The sequence below is a fragment of the Aulostomus chinensis genome, chromosome 7, assembly GCF_037954235.1.
Source record: "Aulostomus chinensis isolate RoL2024-O1b breed Wild chromosome 7, RoL_Achi_v1.0, whole genome shotgun sequence".
Classification (NCBI taxonomy): domain Eukaryota; kingdom Metazoa; phylum Chordata; class Actinopteri; order Syngnathiformes; family Aulostomidae; genus Aulostomus; species Aulostomus chinensis.
This window is the reverse complement of record NC_141326.1, coordinates 1222501-1240000: the sequence shown is the minus strand read 5'-3', so window position 1 is coordinate 1240000 and position 17500 is coordinate 1222501. Positions and strand designations below refer to the sequence as shown.

Genomic DNA, 17500 nt, shown 5'->3' with positions numbered 1-17500 from the left:
GCAGGTACCAGGTTCATCAGCAGGTACCAGGGTCATCAGCAGGTACCAGGGTCATCAGCAGGTACCAGGGTCATCAGCAGGTACCAGGTTCATCAGCAGGTACCAGGTCTTGTCTTGTCTCTGTTGTCTTCTGTGAATAAAAGATCTCACCAATAGGAAGAAGTATAACTTGTAATAACTGCAACTAATCAAAAACTAGTAACAAAGAATGTTCTTCCTCCCTCCCATCAGCTGTTAGCTGGTTAGTTACTGAGTTACTTACTGAGTTAGTCAGTTAGTTACTGCTCCAGGATGCGTTGGCCGCTTCCACGCATCAACCTCATTTATTGAGTCGGTCTGGACCTTCTGTTGTGCGGCGCCTTTCCTCTGTGAGTTGAGTTGAGTTGGTAACAGCGCCGTTGTCGCTAAAGCGCGGCGGCTTCCTGAGGGGAGGCCTTTAATTAAGAAACCCAAAGTGTGCTTGACTTCGCTGTTGCGTCTCCCGTGTTCTCCTCCCCTCAGCGCGATTTATTTTTATCCGCTCATTTGTTCAGTGATTCATTTTGATGTTCCTACTGCCCTCATTCCTTTAACACCCTTTTCAGGTGGCAGTCTTGAGGGACTGTAGTTTTCCTGTGCAGTTTTCTTCCTGCTAGCGCTCCCATTTGAGGATGTGTGTGTGTGGGGGTGGGAGTGGGGGGTGAGGGGTGGGGGGGTGGGGATGCAGTGTTTTGATGGTTGTCAGGCAAAATTGGTTTGATGTCTTGATTTCAAAGATTCCTTTGTTCACACCAGGGGAACGTGTTTATATTGAATTATTCATACACATTTTCACTGTAGAACACAAATGATTTCAGATATCATCCCAGTGGAGATTCATCACGCCCCCTATGTGTGTGTGTGTGTGTGTGTGTGTGTGTGTGTGTAGACAGGGATGCTCCGTCATCCCTCCCCATCCATCTACTTATCTCCCTCTGTGGTGGCTGAAACCTCACATTCCCCACAGAGGCGACCTGCCTGCCCTCAGCCTGTGTGTTATTACTGCTGACCAGCAGCCCTCTCTGTCCGCCCTGATCCCCCCACCTACCTCAGGGGCAGCCAAGAGCAGGAGCTGCAACCAGGGAGGAAAGCTGCTAGATGGAGAGGGTAGGAGGAAGACAAATGGAAATTTGAGGGGGGGGGGGGGCAACTGGGTAGGAAAGAGGAGAGAAGCAGGTGAACAGGTGAGATGATGAGAGAAGAAGAAATGCAGAAATGGAAAGAGGTAAATAGATGGAATGGAGAGAAGAGAGATAGAGGGAAAAAAGTCATCAGATAAGCCAGGGAGACTTACAGAGAGAGGGGGAGAGAGGGAGAACGAGAGGGAGAGGGGGGAGAGAGGGAGAACGAGAGGGAGAGGGGGGAGAGAGGGAGAGAGGAGAGATGCTATTTCAAGACGATACTTACTGATAATGTCACTCTACTTCAAAGTGCAAAGCGTTCCTGTCATGCTCCTGCATGACTGAGCCTCTGGAGAATTTCCTCATAGATCAGATGATAAAAGGATGTCTGTCAGTAGTGTGTGTGTGTGTGTGTGTGTGTGTGTGTGTGTGTGTGTGTGTGTGTGTGCGGGCCCGCCTCCCTTTCACTCTGACTGACACGTTCTGGTCTAAACTGTAACAAAATATTCTCAATATTCTCTGGTTTAATTTGGTGTTAATTTGATTTAATCTCACAGCTGCTGACCAGAGGATGTGAAGGAGATGGTCTCCAACATCAGGTCAAATCAGGACCAGGTAACAGCCCCCCCAGTTATTCATATTACACCAGTCAGGATCATCATGTACAAGTGTATAGTCCCAGACACCCTCCCCCCGCCCCCCCCAAAAAAAAGACCATCCAAATCTACGGGACACACACATTGTACTTTAAAATCAAAATTTCTCACTTTTTTATGATTCCAAGTATGTTTTCCTCTCATTGCTAATTACTGTTGATGCTGCTGCTGGTTCCAAGCAGGAACACACACACACACACACACACACACACACACACACACACACACACACACACACACACACACACACACAGCAGATGGCCATTCCTCCTCCTGCCAAGCCTGTTTCCATTTGTTTCTTTGCTGTGTCAAACTGCGATGGGTTTCAGTCCTGGTTTGAATGGTTTACCAACCTCAACCCTTTTCTGACTATCAGATATTTGCTGATCCAGGGACCCGCTCTGATCCGTCCGTCCACTCCCCACAGGAATCGGGAGACACTTCAACAGGTTCAGATTTTCATAATCAGGACAAGTTTTGCAAATTATCAATGGCTGATAAAAGTCACAGTCCTTTTTTCATGAATTTTTTTATACAAGAGGCAAACTCACGACAGACCAGCAGACCTGCGTGTTCTGGAAATCGTCCCAATCAAGGGACGGTGAGCGGAGCACCGGCTGTCACACAGAAATCTGAAGTTCACCAAGAATTACAGCTGTTTGGATTAAAACCCTAATCACACGAAACCTGATCTGATTCAGTTTTTTGTTTTGTTGGGTAAAAACATGTCAATCATTAGCTTGACCTCATGACCTCAGGCAGCCGTGTCCACCTCCAGGAAGTGATGCCTGAATTATGTTGGCGCTTCATTAGAGGTGAAGAGGTAAACCACCAGTCGAGGTTGGAATCTTCAGCTCCATCAGCGCGGCGGGCAGGGAGCACGCTCCGATTCGTTCACTCACTGAGCTGCCGGCGTTCCACTCAACCGATTGGGAAAGTTGTTTCAGCTGGACTCCCCCCCCAAATCAGAATCAACGAATTGGCTATTGAGCAAACTTCCGAGGTCTCCTACTGAAGCCTGAAGACCTGTTCATGACACGTATCAAGTGTCATGAAACACGCCACGATCTGCTCCCCCCTCGGGCGCAACCCTCAGACCAGATCAGCTGCTGGTGACTGCAGCTTCACACGTTTAGTCAGGACTTGTTGTACTGAAGTAAGACGTTTCCACTGAGATCAACTGTTACCCCACCGTGAGCCCCTCAGCCCCCGTTAACCCCCTCCTCTCTTCTCTGCTCCCAAGGTTACGTCTCAGCCCAGGAGGAAGGGAGACGCCCCTCCCCCTTCGTATTGGGTTTCTACATGTGTGTAATATGGCTTTTTATTCCTATGTGATGATGAAAAAAAGTGTTCGTGTAGGAGTAGAAGCCATTTTACACGCGGTGAGAGAGCAGCGTGCCAGCAGCAAAGGTTGATGATGTAAAGCGCTGTCTGGCGTCTGACAGCTTCCTGCAGCAGCGATACGTTCACGGTCATCGCTCACATGCTGACGTCAGCCTTCGTGGTGCGCGCACCTGCTCGGGCCTCCGGGCTGGTTGGCGTTTGATATGTGCGGTGACAGCTGCCTCTACAGGGAGCAAAGCTGGAAGACTTGCAAGAACGTGTGATGAAGAAAGGAGGAGCGAGCACAGAGAGACCAGCACGGATCTTTAATAACCATTAGAAAAGAGGCACTTAGTGAACCACTTTACAGCTTGCAAGAGGCACTGCATTTCCCTTTCTTCTCACTCTTTTGCACATTATTAAAATAAAACTTTGACATTAAGCATGACACCAAACAATACTCTACCTACAATATTATACAATATAAGATACGTACAGTATAAACAAGATAAAGCACCTTTGTTGTCCAAGTAAATACTATTAAACAGTTGGAGTTGAAGACAGATGATGAGTTTGTGATTTGTGTGGTATTATCAGTGCACGGGAAGAACTCCGATTACAGGTCTCGGGACTGCGATGCCCTTGTATGCACCTGAGTTTATACAATGGAATCTTTCCGAATTTTGTTGTCTTTCAGCCTACATAGGAAGTATTTGGATGGCTAACACAGTATCTTTGATCAACTACAGAGAACCAGTAAAACGCTTGATGAATGTGCTGTAACTGCTACAGGTCTCATGTTCCCTTCTGAGGACGTCGGCATTCACATTACAATAAAACACAATGTAGCACCAGGTAATGTTTATACAAAAGGCTAATATGATGAATGTCAATGCAGTGCAGTTAAAAAAAAATTATACAAAATGAATATGTTGGAAGCATGAACGAAGACAACAGTCCAGGTGAACTACTCGACCGTTTGGTTATGAATGAAAAATGTTTACTGTATTTTCAAGTATTCTTTTTTTTCTTTCCTTTAAGTAAATGAAATAAAACCTCTGAAATATATAATATCCAACAAAAGAAAAGCAGAAAAAAGATTTTTTTCCAACTAGCATATTCATTTTCGCCCCAATATTCATATCTGCCATTAGTCCTCACATTTGTGTGATAAAACACATGTACAAAGAAGACATAAAGTGACTACGTAAGTATTTAAAGATAGCGTTTCACAGAAAAGAGCTGTGCAATCTCATTCACCATAATGAATTGTCTCCAACACTGGGAACTGTGAACGTTCCAGTCTCTCTTATTCACAGACCCCTCAGACTCTGCTCAGTTAATAGATTCAGACGTGTCCTTCCTTAAAGGAATCTTAAAGCTAGGCAGCTTCTGGCCAAACAGCTGGCTCAGGAGGTGGTTCTGGGACTCCGCTGTCCTGTACGAGTGGCTCTCATTTGACCTCACCCCCTGTTTTGGCCGAGATTTATTCAAGGAATTGTTCATGGGAACTGAGGACACTTTAGAAATGGAGGCGTGCAGCGGCCGCCCCAGAGGTCCCTTTTTGGCTTTGTAGTCCCCATTCAGAGAAGTCACCACCTCTGCTTTCTTGGGTGTGTTGTGATCCAACAAACTTCTTTTGAACTGCAAACCCAAGGTTGAAGTCTTGCACTTGGACACTATTTTGTTGCTCACGACATCGTCACGCACCGAGGACAGCACCGGGTAGTCATTGGGTCCATCCGATTTTCGTTGCAAAGAGGGATTCACAAACTTGCCGGGACGGTACTTTTTTTTGGCCCGAGAGTCGACCCCAAAGTTCTCTTGTGTGACTGGAAAGGAAACTCTTTGCAGGTTGTGAGGTGATTTTGTGTCTTTTCTCTTTTTCTGTGGCCTGAGTGACTCCCTGTCTTCGTTTGAGGCCGATGTGTTGGGGGAAACCTTGGAGAGGAGGACAGCTGCTGAGTCTGCAGCCCGTGTGCTGATAGCTGGGCTGTTCTTCCAGCTGTCGCTCGTTTTGCCTGGGACACTTTTGTCTTTCACGTCACTGCCGCCGTCCTCAGACAAAGTTTGATGTTTGCTGTCGTAATTGGAGGTTTTTGTTGCTTGGTGCTGCTGCTCGTCATCTCTCCGCTGGTCCATCGTGTCAGCTGCTACTTCATCAGGCGTCTTTGAGACGCTCTCCTGTTCTCTGGCGCTGACAGAGTTGTCGCTAGCTGGAACTGCATCTGTTTTCTCTGGTTTTGGACTTGTGTCCGCTTCAGCAGAGCCTTGGTTAGCGTTAACAGTCACGGCCCTTGCGCCACTCTTCTCTTTCGTTGCTGACCATGACGTCATCTCTGCTCTGATACAGACAGACTCATTCTCTTCTTTCACGTCACATGATTCAGGAATTGATTTTCCATCGGCCTCTGTCTCAGGGTCAGGTGAAGGTGTTGGGTCAAGCTGCTCTTCCTTGGGAGCGGCGGACTCAGATGAGCCCATATGCATGCACTTCTCCAGCTCCACCAGTAGTTCGGAGTAATCCTCAGCAACATCCTCAGTCTTCACGTTCGTGCTGCTTGTGTCTCCGTGGTACTCATTAGTGATGGTTTGGGTGGAGTCATCTAACGTGGACACAGACGGTTTGGAGGCCTGTGTCTCAGAGTTCTGATTCAGGTGCAGCGAGCTCACACTGGCGATGCCGCTGTCCAAGCTATTTTCTTGCAGGCTGTCTGAGAGAAGTCTCCTCTTTTTGCTTGCAGGAGACTCACAGTCATCTTCTTTGGACACGGATGCTTTGACAGGTCTGAGAACACCTCTGAATTTGAAAATTTTGTTCCCACCTGACAGGTGTTTTTCCATGTGACGATCAAACTGTTCCTTCTTGGAGAAGGTGTAGTTACAGGTGCTGCAGATGAAGGATTTTTTAATCACGTGCATGACGTCAGCGCAGAGCTCGCAGGTGTAGAGGGTGGTGTGTTTGGAGTCCAGCTCATCCACTTCCTCGTGTGCTCTCTTCAGATGGTCTTTGAGGTCCTGGGCCTCTTGGTAGGAGACGGGGCATTTGTGACACAGGAAGATTTTTTCCAAATTGTGAACCACCAAATGTCTTTGGAGTTTGAATGGTTTGGGGAACCTCTTCCCACAGTGGTGGCAGTCCCTGGAGGGGTCCTTGCAGTTGGGATGCATCTCTACACTTTTAGGTGTCTCTGTTTTGTGGAGGACCTCCAGTGGGGTTAATGTGTTCTGCCTCCCACCTGCTGTGCTGCTGCTTTTAGTTTTATGAAGTTTTGGCTCTGTCCATTCAGAGGTTTTCCCCTCCCCTGCAGCGCTGTCTGCTGCAGCAGTCTTTTCTTGTTCTTTAGTGGCTTTGCTGGACTCTCTGCTGGCTTTGCTGGGGCGGTGCTGCATGATGGAAGTGATGAAGTTCTTCACGGCTGTCTCCTGCATGAAGCAGCCTGGAATGCCTAACATGGAGCCCTGAGTCTGGCCCCGGCGCGCAAACTGAGTGGCGTGCTCTCGTAAATGTTCATTATACATCCACACATCTGATATCTCCTTCAGGCACATTCCACAGGTCCAGATGCCCGTCTTGTTCTTGGCGTGTTTCTCTGTCAGATGGTCCCTCAGTTGCTCCCTGGAGCTGAACTTGCGCTGTACACACATGTAGCAGGTGGGGGGTGGGGAGGGGTTGTGGGACAGCTTGTGAAAGTTCAGCTCACCGAGTGTGAGGAACCAAGTGAAGCACACTTTGCACTTGTACTGCTTATCTTTGACCTTTATCCCGCCATCTTGTCGTTTTCTTCCTCGCCGCTCCGTCACTTTCTTAGACTTGTCCTCCTCCTTGCTCTCCATGTCACCACTTGTACTGGGGGGGGCCACTGAGATGTCTTTACTGGAATCAAAGAACTGAATCTCAGGAAGCTGAAATGTGGTGTTGATGTTCTGAATGTCGATACTGTGGAAGTTTTGTACGCTGTCTGTAACACAGGGCTCCGTGGTGAAGGGGTTGCCAGGCGGGGGCAGGGGGCAGGGGGCAACTGGTGCGTTTGCTGTACAGGTGCTGGGGTCAGAGGTCACCACAGAGCCTTCATGGAAGCCACTGAAGTCACTGGAGCTAGTCCATTCAATTGAAGATTTATCAATGGTGCTTTGGAGCGGGGTCAGGAGGTCGCTGCTGAGCTCTTTCACGCTGTCCGGCCCGTCCTGCTGATCACTCTGTTTGAAATCTGACGCTGGCTTGGATTCAGCCTTCAAAGTGCTGCTGTGGCATATGTTCAACATGATGGTGTCATCGATAGATATGGTCTCATACTCACAGGGGTGAGTGGGATTCTCGGCAGGCGTCATGTCTGCTTGGCTCTCCATGAGGTGATCTTTCTCTGCCGTGAGGGTCTCTGAAGGAGGAGCGTACTCCTGGGTCACATTTGAGCCGGGCGACAACTTCTGTCTCTTGTTTCTTTTGCTGTAAACCCTCGGGCACTTTTTCCTTTTCGCCTCCTCATCTCTAGGAAACAACTGTGAGAATATGGTGTCATCGTCAAGTAAGGCCTTCAGATCAGGGCTTATGCCGGGAGGACTAAGCGGGGAAGGAGTCAAGCAAGCGAGAGGTTGTAGCGCGTCTGAAGGGCCGCTGTTTTTCTCACATTTGATCTCGACTGCCACTTTTCTAAGAATCTCGTGGGCGAGGCACTCCTCTGATCCTCTTGGCTCACAAATGTCTTTCACAGCACACAGTGACTTACTGGAACCATCCAGCTCTCTGCTAACATCCTCGTTTACAGAAATCGTTCTTTCCAAATTATCTGTACGCACCTCTCCATTTGCTGGATCTACCATATTTGGACATTTAATCTCTTCGGTGTCAGAAATTTCAGTTAATTCAACAGTTTCATGAAGTACTTTCGTCTCTTTTGTTGTATCAAAGCCAGAGTTTGAGGTAACAGGGTGAGGGAACTCCTCTCTGTCAGGATGCACCTTGATGTCTCCCTCAGATCTGCTGCACTCTTGTATTCCACTGCTTTTGAATTCAGGAGTGATGGCCTGAAGGATGTCTGTTTTTAATATATTCAGGAGCTCATCAGAGAAAGGGTCCAGCTTTATCTCACTGCTTTTGTTCTTACGAGCTTTGTTGTTCTTTTTGGCTTTCGTTGGCAGCAGGGAGTTTTGACTTGTTTCAACAGTTGGCGCTGCACTTGTCTCCATGTCCTCCAGGACTGACTCTGTCTCTGCTGCTTTAGACACAGCAGCGCTAATTTTCTCAGACGCCCCATCTATTTTTGTTTGGTACGCCTGTGAATCATCTTTATGTTCTCTCTCTGTGGTGTGTGCAGCGTGACCAATAAGCACGGTTCCCTGACGGACAGATGCTGTGCTGCTGTGTTTCTCAGCTCGGACCACGTGCTTCATGGCCTTGTGTCTCTTTAACCCTGGCACAGTCCTGAAACACATGAAGCAGATTTCACAGAGAACTTTGCCCTGCTGAGAGTTGGTCTGGGTCTTTCTTGGTGTTGTCGGACACTTCTCTGGCGGGGCAGCTGGAGTTTGTTCACTGTCACAGATGATGAGTGGCTTAGGACTGAGCGGACCATCTGAAATGTCTTTACCGAGAAGTGAACTGCCCTCCCCAGAGGCCTCGTGGGAACTTAAACTCTGGGATTCACACTTTGCCAGGCAGTTAGCACTTATATGAAAATGTTGAACAGATTTGATTGGATTGTTGCAACCCTTCAACTCCCTCATTACATCCCTAGCTGAGGAATCTGCACCTTTGTTTTCCAACGAGAAACCTGTGAATTTCCTATCCTCCTTCAAGGTCAGGGGTTCAGCTGATGAACTGAGTTTAGTTGTGGGGTCGGAGTTCAGGGACACTGGTGTGGCGATGGATGCTTCAGGATTGTTGAAAATCAGTGCAGGGTGAACACGGGTGTCTCTTGGACTCTGCTTGACTTCTGGATTGTCCTCAGATTTACTTGCTGGTGAAATGGGTATATAGTCATACTGGTTCAGCTGTGGAGGTTCATCTGAGATGCTGCTGTAGTTCAGAGGACTGAGCTTGAACTCATCTGATGCTGCTGATGGCTCAGCTGAGCTGCACACGGGGAGAGGAGAGGGTATGAGGGTGTCAGAGCCGGAGATTTTACAATCCATGATCCCCAGGTCCAGGGGAGGAGGGCTGATCAGAGGATACTCCATCTCTGTTGCTGTGTTCAACTTCTCATCACTGCTCATAACCTCATTTTGGTATTCAGGGTTGTTTGAAGGGGGACTCGAGTTCTCTGGGATACCGATATTGCTTTGTGCTTGACACATGTCCTCCTCTGGGTGTAATTTCTGCATGGAGGTTTGATGAGAGGTTGGTAAAAGAGGACTGCTTGGTTGGGAAGTTTGTGGAAAGAGACTTCCTTCCTCCTCCTCCTCCTCCTCCTCCTCCTCCTCTCTGCAGGGGGAGTTCTGATGGCTTGCCATAAAGTCCATAGGAAGTTGTTCTTTGATATCCTGAACATTTAAAATCTCCTCTTGTTTACAAATGGTCTTAAAGTTGACACGTTGCTCAGTATTCAAAGAGTCATGAAATGGAGAAACTTTGCAAGGGTAAGTTTTGGCGTCACTGTCAACGATGGCGTCAGTCGGGGTCAGGATCCCTAGACTGTTCTGTCCCTCTATTGATCGGATGTCTGGAAAGCCGTTACCGGGACTCTCTGTCTTGCTCTCCACCAGTATGGGGCTGCAGGGCTTGTCTGTGGTGACAATCTCCACTGACAGGTCTGTGGGACTAGCAGGGATGCAGTTCTTAGAGGGAGAAAGTCCAATCAAATGAAGCCGATTTGCTGTGTCGACTTTATCTAACAGTCCGTCTGAGCACTCCGTGTTCATGTCATCAGCATGTGGAGAATTCATAACTACAGGGTTATTATGCATGTCAGTGGATGGCTCTTTGAGCGCTATTTCCTTTTCATCCTTGGTTCTTTCGCAAGTGTCTACACCGGCATCGAGAGGAGCCGGCGATGGCTGATGGCTGCCAGACTGACCAGTAATTCCCTCCGCAGCCTCTGCATCCTCTTGACTGTCCGTCAAACATTCTGGAGTTTCACAATTGTTTTTAAACAACTGATTTCCTTCTGCATTGGTGATCCCCAGGGACTCCTCCACGGCATCGGAGGCAGGTGTCGCCACACTCGAGCGGTGAGAATACTCAACCAAAGCATTATCCCCCTCACAGAGGACTGCAGTCGCTGCCTTGCCAGAATTGTTTTCTGTGGGTTTGCATGGCTGTGATGAAATTGGCTGGTTAACATCCACTGTGTGGTCAGCACTGCTGGAGAGAGAGGCCTGTGACTCCCTCAGAATGAATTCAATATCATCCTTCCGCTCTTTGATTTTTGAAGGTGATAATATATTCCTCTTCTCTGTAATTGCTTCCTTTCCACGGTGATCTTCTCTCCCTAATGCATCAGTTGCCTGCAACTCAATATCTTCTTGTTGTGGACTTGTGAAAGCAGTGACATTCAGCTCCTTGTGTTTGGATATAATAGTTTCTTTGTTGAATATGGAATCAGAAATCACCTCCAGGCTTTTCATCAGGGTTTCTGTGTATTGCTTCTGTTCTAAGATGTCCTCCTTTGTTTCTGCAGGAATCTTTTTCTCTGAATTTCTCTCCTCTGACTGTTGGAGCTCTGAGTGTTCAACAAGAGCGGCTGTGGTTAATAAAACGGGAGCATTATCTTCTTTTTCTGTAAAATGTTCAAGCCCCCCTGGTTCACTGTGAATAGCAGTGCGGGGACTCTGGTGCCCAGCCATGAGCTCAAACTGGAATGGACTGGACCAGGGGAGCCCTGACTCGGTGAAAGGCTCCGACGGTAAGCTTGTCACTGGGACGTCTATGTTTTGCACGGTGCACCTCAAACCGGCACCTTTATTCTCTGACTCTTCCTCCAGACGTAACGGGGAGAATTTGCTCATCTGTAGTCGCTTGGGGACGTCCTGAGCTGCTAACGGTGGGCTTTCCAGCTTAGTTGTCTGCAGCTGGTTTTCAAGCTCATTCACTATTCTCTTTATCTCCAACTCGTCCTCTGAAGCACAGCTGTTGAGATTTGCACTGTAGTCTATTATTTTTTCTGGCAGGGACAAAGGTACGTGATTGTAATCTGCTTTCTTTTCACTTGAATTGCCTTTATACTGAGAGATCTCATCTGGTAGCACAGGGCTAACCATCAGGCTCCAGTCCCTCTGCTCCAGGAAGGGAGAGAAGGACGACGCAAATTCCTCCTTTTTATCGACTGCGTTCTCTATTGAGTGAAAACCTTTCTGAATGTCCGAGTAGAGGCCACTGTCGAATCCTGCCAGGTCCCCAAACATTGATGAGGTGTCAAATGAAAGTGGGGATTTCATGAGCCCCTGCTCCTGGTCCAGGGGGTAGGGTATAACCTGCAGGGTATCTTTCTGTATCAAGGGGCTTTGGTTTTCGGTGGGTGATAGGCACACGTCGTCCATCAAGGAGGTGCAGAGAGCTGCAGGCGGGTGTGTGTCAAGGTCACTGACCATGCACACACTCTCGCTGGGTTTTTCATACGTGCTGCTGTCCGAAAGCTCCGGCTGCGTGGCTCGGGCCATCTCTCCTCTTTCGCTCTTTGTGTTTCTGTCGAGGTTGAACTCGCTTTCTTTGGTGTTTGTCGGAGAGTGTGAATCCAACTGCAGTGACTTGTTCGCCACGTCTTCCTCAGGGCACAGGTTGTCTGTGCTCTCCAGAGTGTTTCTGAGTGACGTATCTCTGCTGTGTGAAACCAGCTTCTCTCCGGGTTTGATTGGTGAGTTTTTGCTTTTTACAGCTGTTTTGATCAAGTCTTTCTGTGAGGACAAAACTGGTTCAGCTACATCTGTATTTGAATGATAGTGTGCTGTTTTCTCTGTACCGTCTTTGTTATCTGAGACAATGGGTTTGTCTGGATTCAACTTCTTGACAGATTTAGTGAATGTCAGTGCTAGTGTGCTGGGCTCTTTGCATGACTTCTGTGGCGAGGACCTTTCATTGGTCCTCCGCTCAGGAGACTCTTTCTTTTTGATGTCTGTCTTCTTCTCACAGTCCGAGTCAGTGCGGTCTGTGCTTTTGGGGCTGTTGATGCTGTCGCTGGAAACGCTCACAGATGTGCTGAGTTCACTGCTTGTGGATGACCTGCTCCCCCGTCTCCTGAGTCTCTGGTGAGAACCGTGTTTCTCAGGTGAAAGAGAAACCTCTTCACGTTTTTTCACCTCGAAGCACTCCTTTGACTCGTGTCTCCAGGCAGCTTGGTCCCTCTCACTCCTCGCTCGCCACTTGCACTCTTTCGTGTACGTGTATTTACACCGGCTGCTTTGATTCAGCCGGCCTTGGCTTGCTATCTTTACAGGCTCACATTCATCATCTGAATCTGAGACATAGTCATATTCTCCAAATGCGGGATTCTGAACAGTGGGGGTCAGTCTTTCCATCACCAAGGAAAACTGGAGGTTTTTGGTACCTTTAACATGGAGCTTATGGAGCTTATTTTTTTGTTGAACGATTTTGTGAATAAGTTCTTTACTCCAGGTGCCCCCTCCTGTGCTTTTCCTCTTGCTTTCTTTCACTGCAGTCCTTGAGGATGGAGATGTAGCGGTGTGCGAGGGCGTTGACCCTCGGATTGCAGAGCTGTCCTGAAAGCTTTTAGAAAACTTGCTGGATAAGAGAAATCTGGGGGTACTCGAATTTTCATCCTCACTCTTGCACAGTTTTCTTGCTTCTTTCACTTTGCTATCTTGTTCCCTCGTCTTTTCCCTTGAGGCAGGTCTTGAATTTTTATGAGAGACTTCTTTTTTAATGTTCATTTTCTCATCTTGTTCTAAATTCAGAGATATTTCATCAAGTTTGCCCTCTGTGTACTGTTTATCTGTCTTAGGGCTCTCAACATCAGAATCATAAAAATACTTTGCCTGTGTGAGAGACCTGTCTTCATCTGCTGCTTGTTTATTTTTGCTCTCAAATACGAGGGATTCTTTGGTTTTCAGACACTGTTTGTTTGATACGGCTTTGACTGTGGTGAGGTCATCATCAGCAAACGCATCGATGAAGCTGCTGTCTATCTCTGCGTTGTCCGATTGATATCCCAGTCCGTTCAGGGCTTCTGTGATTAGACTGTCCAACTTGGCATCCTCCATTTCCAGTTCAGGGAGAGGGACCGGGAGGTTTCCAGGACCCGAGAACAAGCTGAGTTTCATGGGATCATCCTTGCCGTCTCCCTTTGTTTCACTGTCACACATCAGTTCTCCATTCTTATTCAAGCCCAGCAGAGACAGGTGAAGCTCGGATGGGCATCTGGAAGTATTTGACACAGTTGACACTGTCTTCGCTGGTTCTGCATGGAACTTCCTGCTGTCCTCCATCTTTGATATGTCTTTGAGGTCATTTTGTGCAAAGGTATGCTGTGCACAGTATTGCTTATGTCCGAGAAAAGACGCCAGATTGTTGAAATTCTGATCGCACTGCTTGCATGTCAGAAGCACATCTAGCTGGTCGAGATTTGCAGTGGCTAAAGAGGTGGCAAAGAGCTGATGTGCAGAGTAGGGGGGCGGAGGCTGGTGATGCTCCATCCCAAAGCCATCCATGTACCCTTTGTTTCCATCCATTGCTGATTTTTGATGCGCGCTGTTTTGCAGGTAGCTCAACATGTCATCTTTGGCTCTGTCTGGTGCATAAGGGAGATTCCGTGGAGCCTCAGAATGAAATGGGTGAGGGTTTAGGTGATCTGACGGTAACTGTGCTTTGGCTTGGGGCTGGTGATAAAATGGGTGGGGTGTTGCTGTTTTTGACACCTGACTTTCCTCTGAACTGTTGTTAACAGGGCTGGTGGATGCGGGGGAGAGGGAAGAGCAGGTGCTACTTGAAGCAGGAGTATGAACTGGGGAGGGCAAAGGGGATTCATAAGGTGACACCATCATGAGACCCATTTGTGGGACTTGTAGCGGCGGATAGCTGAAGTTTCTCGATGCCGCTGCTGGAAGAGACTGGTTGAGCCCAAAATACACAGCCTTACTTTTAGACTCACATACCTGGCTCATCTCTACTTTAAATGTTGAAACTGTGTTGCCGTGTTTGAAACTGTGTTGCCGTGTTTCACAGCCTCCTGTCTTTGGTTAGGAAAACCTTCAGCAGTTCTGCTGCTCTGAAAAGAACTGGGGGTTTTCAGAGTGCTGTGTTTATGTGATTTATTATCATCCTGCCAGTCAGACGGAGAAACCATGTACGCCAATTTTTGATTATTTATTTGCCTGGATAACTCAATGCGGTTTTGGTTGGGCATTGCAGAAGTTGGCCGTATCTGCTGCCAGGGCATTCGGTTATTTTTAGATGAATTTGGCCTTTTGTCAAGTCCAGGCTGGTTCTTAAACTGAAATTTATCATTCATGTCATTGTACTGAATTGCATTTTGCTCCGCTGGTGAATACGTCTTGTTAGGCCCCTCCCAGGAGTGGGGTAACCTATTTAACACCTTATTATTGATGGCTTTATCAAAGGGCACGGAGCCAGCGTGAACATTACTGACTGGAGGACTGTTGAATGTTTTGCTAGTAAAGTGTATTTGTGAGCCTTGTGAAATATTTCTTGTATGGTGCACACTTGCTTGAATGAGTGTTCTTTGGTTGGTGGGTGTGTTTTTGGGGTGACAGTTCCTCTTAGTCCCCAGGGTGACGGCTGCTTCCCGACTGTCTGCCTGTCCAATGGTGTCTGTGCTCTCGGGCAGGACACTCTTGCCCTGCTCAGACTGCTGCGAGCTGGAGCCGGAGCTGTCACTGCTGGCTGAGTCCTCACTCAGATTCCTGGGGCACTGGATGGAGGAGGCCACCCCTTGAATAAACTGCGACTGTTGGGTATGATTGTGAGAATAAGAGCTTCTGTGCTCTGGCTGCTGCTCATTAGTGAACTGAGAGCTGTTCTGAGCGAGGTTTTGTCCTTCTCCAGGCATAAAGGAAAATGAATTGTGGGTCACGTGAACAGAACCGAGTGAGGAGTCTGTAAAGTCTTGGGATTGTGGGTTCTGTTCACAAGGAAAAGAGTCAGAGGTGGATTCCTCCAAAAAATGATATCCGTACTGAAATGGAGCTGGCACAAAGGCACTTGCCTTGCTGGCTTCTGTAAGGGCAGTGGGTTTTTGGGATGAAACTCCATAGTTAGCACCATTAAAAGTCCTGTCAGAGGACTGCCATGCATTTGAGCCACTCAGCTGAAAGTCAGCCAGGATCAGCTGACTGCCAGACTGAGAACTGTTATTCTCCATGGCGGTAGGCGGCTGTTGCTGCGACAGGGGTGGGTGTTGGTGGGATGATGTTCCACTTGAGGAACTCAGTGCCTGTGAGGTATAGCTTGGGGAGGTAAGGTTAGGGGCGGCCTCCTGGAAACAGCGGCTATAACTGAGCTCTTCTTGCTGTATCTCCACTTCTCTGTCCTGTATACTGGGAGCGTGGAACCTGTAGCTGCCCGAGACTGGGCCCCGACTGGTCTCCAGCTTCTTGGCCGGTGAGACCTTCTGCTGTGGGTAGGCAATACCAATGTTGAGGTTGGAGCGTGGATTTGTAATGCTGAGACTGTACAGGGGCTGTGGGTTGCCACGTTCTGACTTTCCAGACCGCTTGCTCTTCTCTCGGCTGCGTCCCTTTCCACTTGGTGATTGAGGACTGCCTTTACCACTCGACCAAGTCCTGTCAGTGGCAAACTTGGATCGGTTCTGTAAGGATCTGAAGTCAATCTTCCCTGCCTGCTGCGGCCGTATGACAGCCTCCCGCTGCTGTGTACCGTCCCTTTCCTTCTTTACTTTTTCAACCTTGGGCCCTCTGCTGCTGGCTCTGGCATCAGTGTCTGTGCTTGAAAAGTGCTCTGAAGACTCCTTTGTGGTTTTGTCACTCTGCTGCTCCAGCGCCGTCCCCTCATCCTGCAGTTTGGACCCAGCGTCCAGCTCTTTGACAGTGTGCATTCGCTGAGTCTCTCCTGCCATGGTGCACAATGTGTGCTGCAAAGGCCTGGTCCTCAGAAGTGTTGTCTGGGAGACAGAGGCATCGTCTTCTGGCTAGCATGAATCAGTAAAAGTCCAGAGGCAGGAACTGCAGGGACAGAGCCGCTTGCTGCAGGCTCATCTCTTCACTCTCATGGTGAACCGCTGATCTGGCACCAGACCTGGAGAGGAAAACAGAGAGGATCAGACGTGGAGCCCCTGCTGTCTAATTAAAACACTGCTCATCCTTTTCAAATAGAGGGAACACATTCATTCATTAGTCCAGCTATGAGTGGGAACATCTGCATTCTACAATCACTACCTCAAACTTTCATGTACTGGATGAAGTACCATTAGAGTCTTCCTGGTTTCCGCCAGCAGAGGGCACTATTGCATCGTCTCCCAGTGGCGCAGTCACAGCTCAAATAACCAGTTAATCAGCAGAGAGTATCAAACAGTCTGCCAAATTCATTCAAGAGTCAGAGAATCAAACTCTAATTCTTGACCACAATAAAAGGACATTTGAAACCAATGAACAGATTAAAATGTAGGTGTTCTAACCCTCCTCACAACAGAGACTCAATAACTTGACAGGCATCACAGATGAATTCCTCCATAAACACACTCACACGGAGACAGCAGCTCGGTTATGAAATGATGAAGCACACTGCAGTTTGGAGGATGAGAAGAATCAAGTAGAAGGATCCAAAAAGTCCTGCCAGTGAATGAATCACCGCCTCCTTTAGCTCAGGGACACAATGCCACAGTGTTCTGTTGCTAAAGAGGGCTGCAGGTTTACATCATGGAGGAATATCAGGGATTAGATGGTCAACCATTGGACAGTGAGAACGGCGGGCACACTGACGTTTGTTGTCTCTCCTCAGGCATCCCAGACGCTGCTGCTCAGGTCCTAGTTTACTTTGGCTGCTCTTTGCAGATCAGACCAGATGAAACTTAGAGTTAGCACCAAAATGTAATTTCCAGGTAACCAAACTTCAATCTCACCTTCTTGTCTATTTTCCCCAGCTACTGCTTTCTGAAGCCAATGTGTGGGGGTGGTCTGCAGACCGCCATCATTAGCCCAGCGGACTGACGCTTAATTCCAACGTGCACAATAACTTCCAGTTTGAACCCTCTCCCCCAACTCCTGGAGCTCTGCTGGATGTGACACGGCTGAATACCTGTCACAGCCTGAAACCTCCACCACGTCAGGAACGCCGGGGAACTCTGAGAGTGCCGACCTCATGCAGGGCCACTCAGCCTCTTCTGGTGTTCCTCTCAACTTCTAGTCAGGATCCACAGAAACGCCGACACATGAATGGACCATAACTGTGACCAGTGTTCCTCACAAGCATCCAGATAAACATGGATGAAGACGATTGGAAAACACAAATAAAAAGAT

At 48.2% G+C, this 17500-nt stretch overlaps 1 protein-coding gene and 1 long non-coding RNA gene across 2 annotated transcripts in view; one reads left to right on the top strand and one right to left on the bottom strand.

The window, feature by feature from the left end:
• LOC147258134 (uncharacterized) overlaps positions 1 to 3697 on the top strand; it is a 6422-nt gene extending 2725 nt beyond the window's left edge. Inside the window, exons 2-3 of the long non-coding RNA XR_015116897.1 lie at positions 1697 to 1754; positions 3039 to 3697. This is a non-coding gene — a long non-coding RNA (uncharacterized LOC147258134). The remainder of the gene's footprint in view (positions 1 to 1696; positions 1755 to 3038) is intronic.
• Positions 3438 to 17500, bottom strand: part of znf469 (zinc finger protein 469) — a 228301-nt gene continuing 214238 nt past the window's right edge. Inside the window, 2 exon segments of the mRNA XM_086208037.1 lie at positions 3438 to 14218; positions 14221 to 16280. Coding sequence (XP_086064163.1) covers positions 4454 to 14218; positions 14221 to 16101 — 11646 coding nt within the window. The 5' untranslated portion in view covers positions 16102 to 16280 and the 3' untranslated portion in view covers positions 3438 to 4453.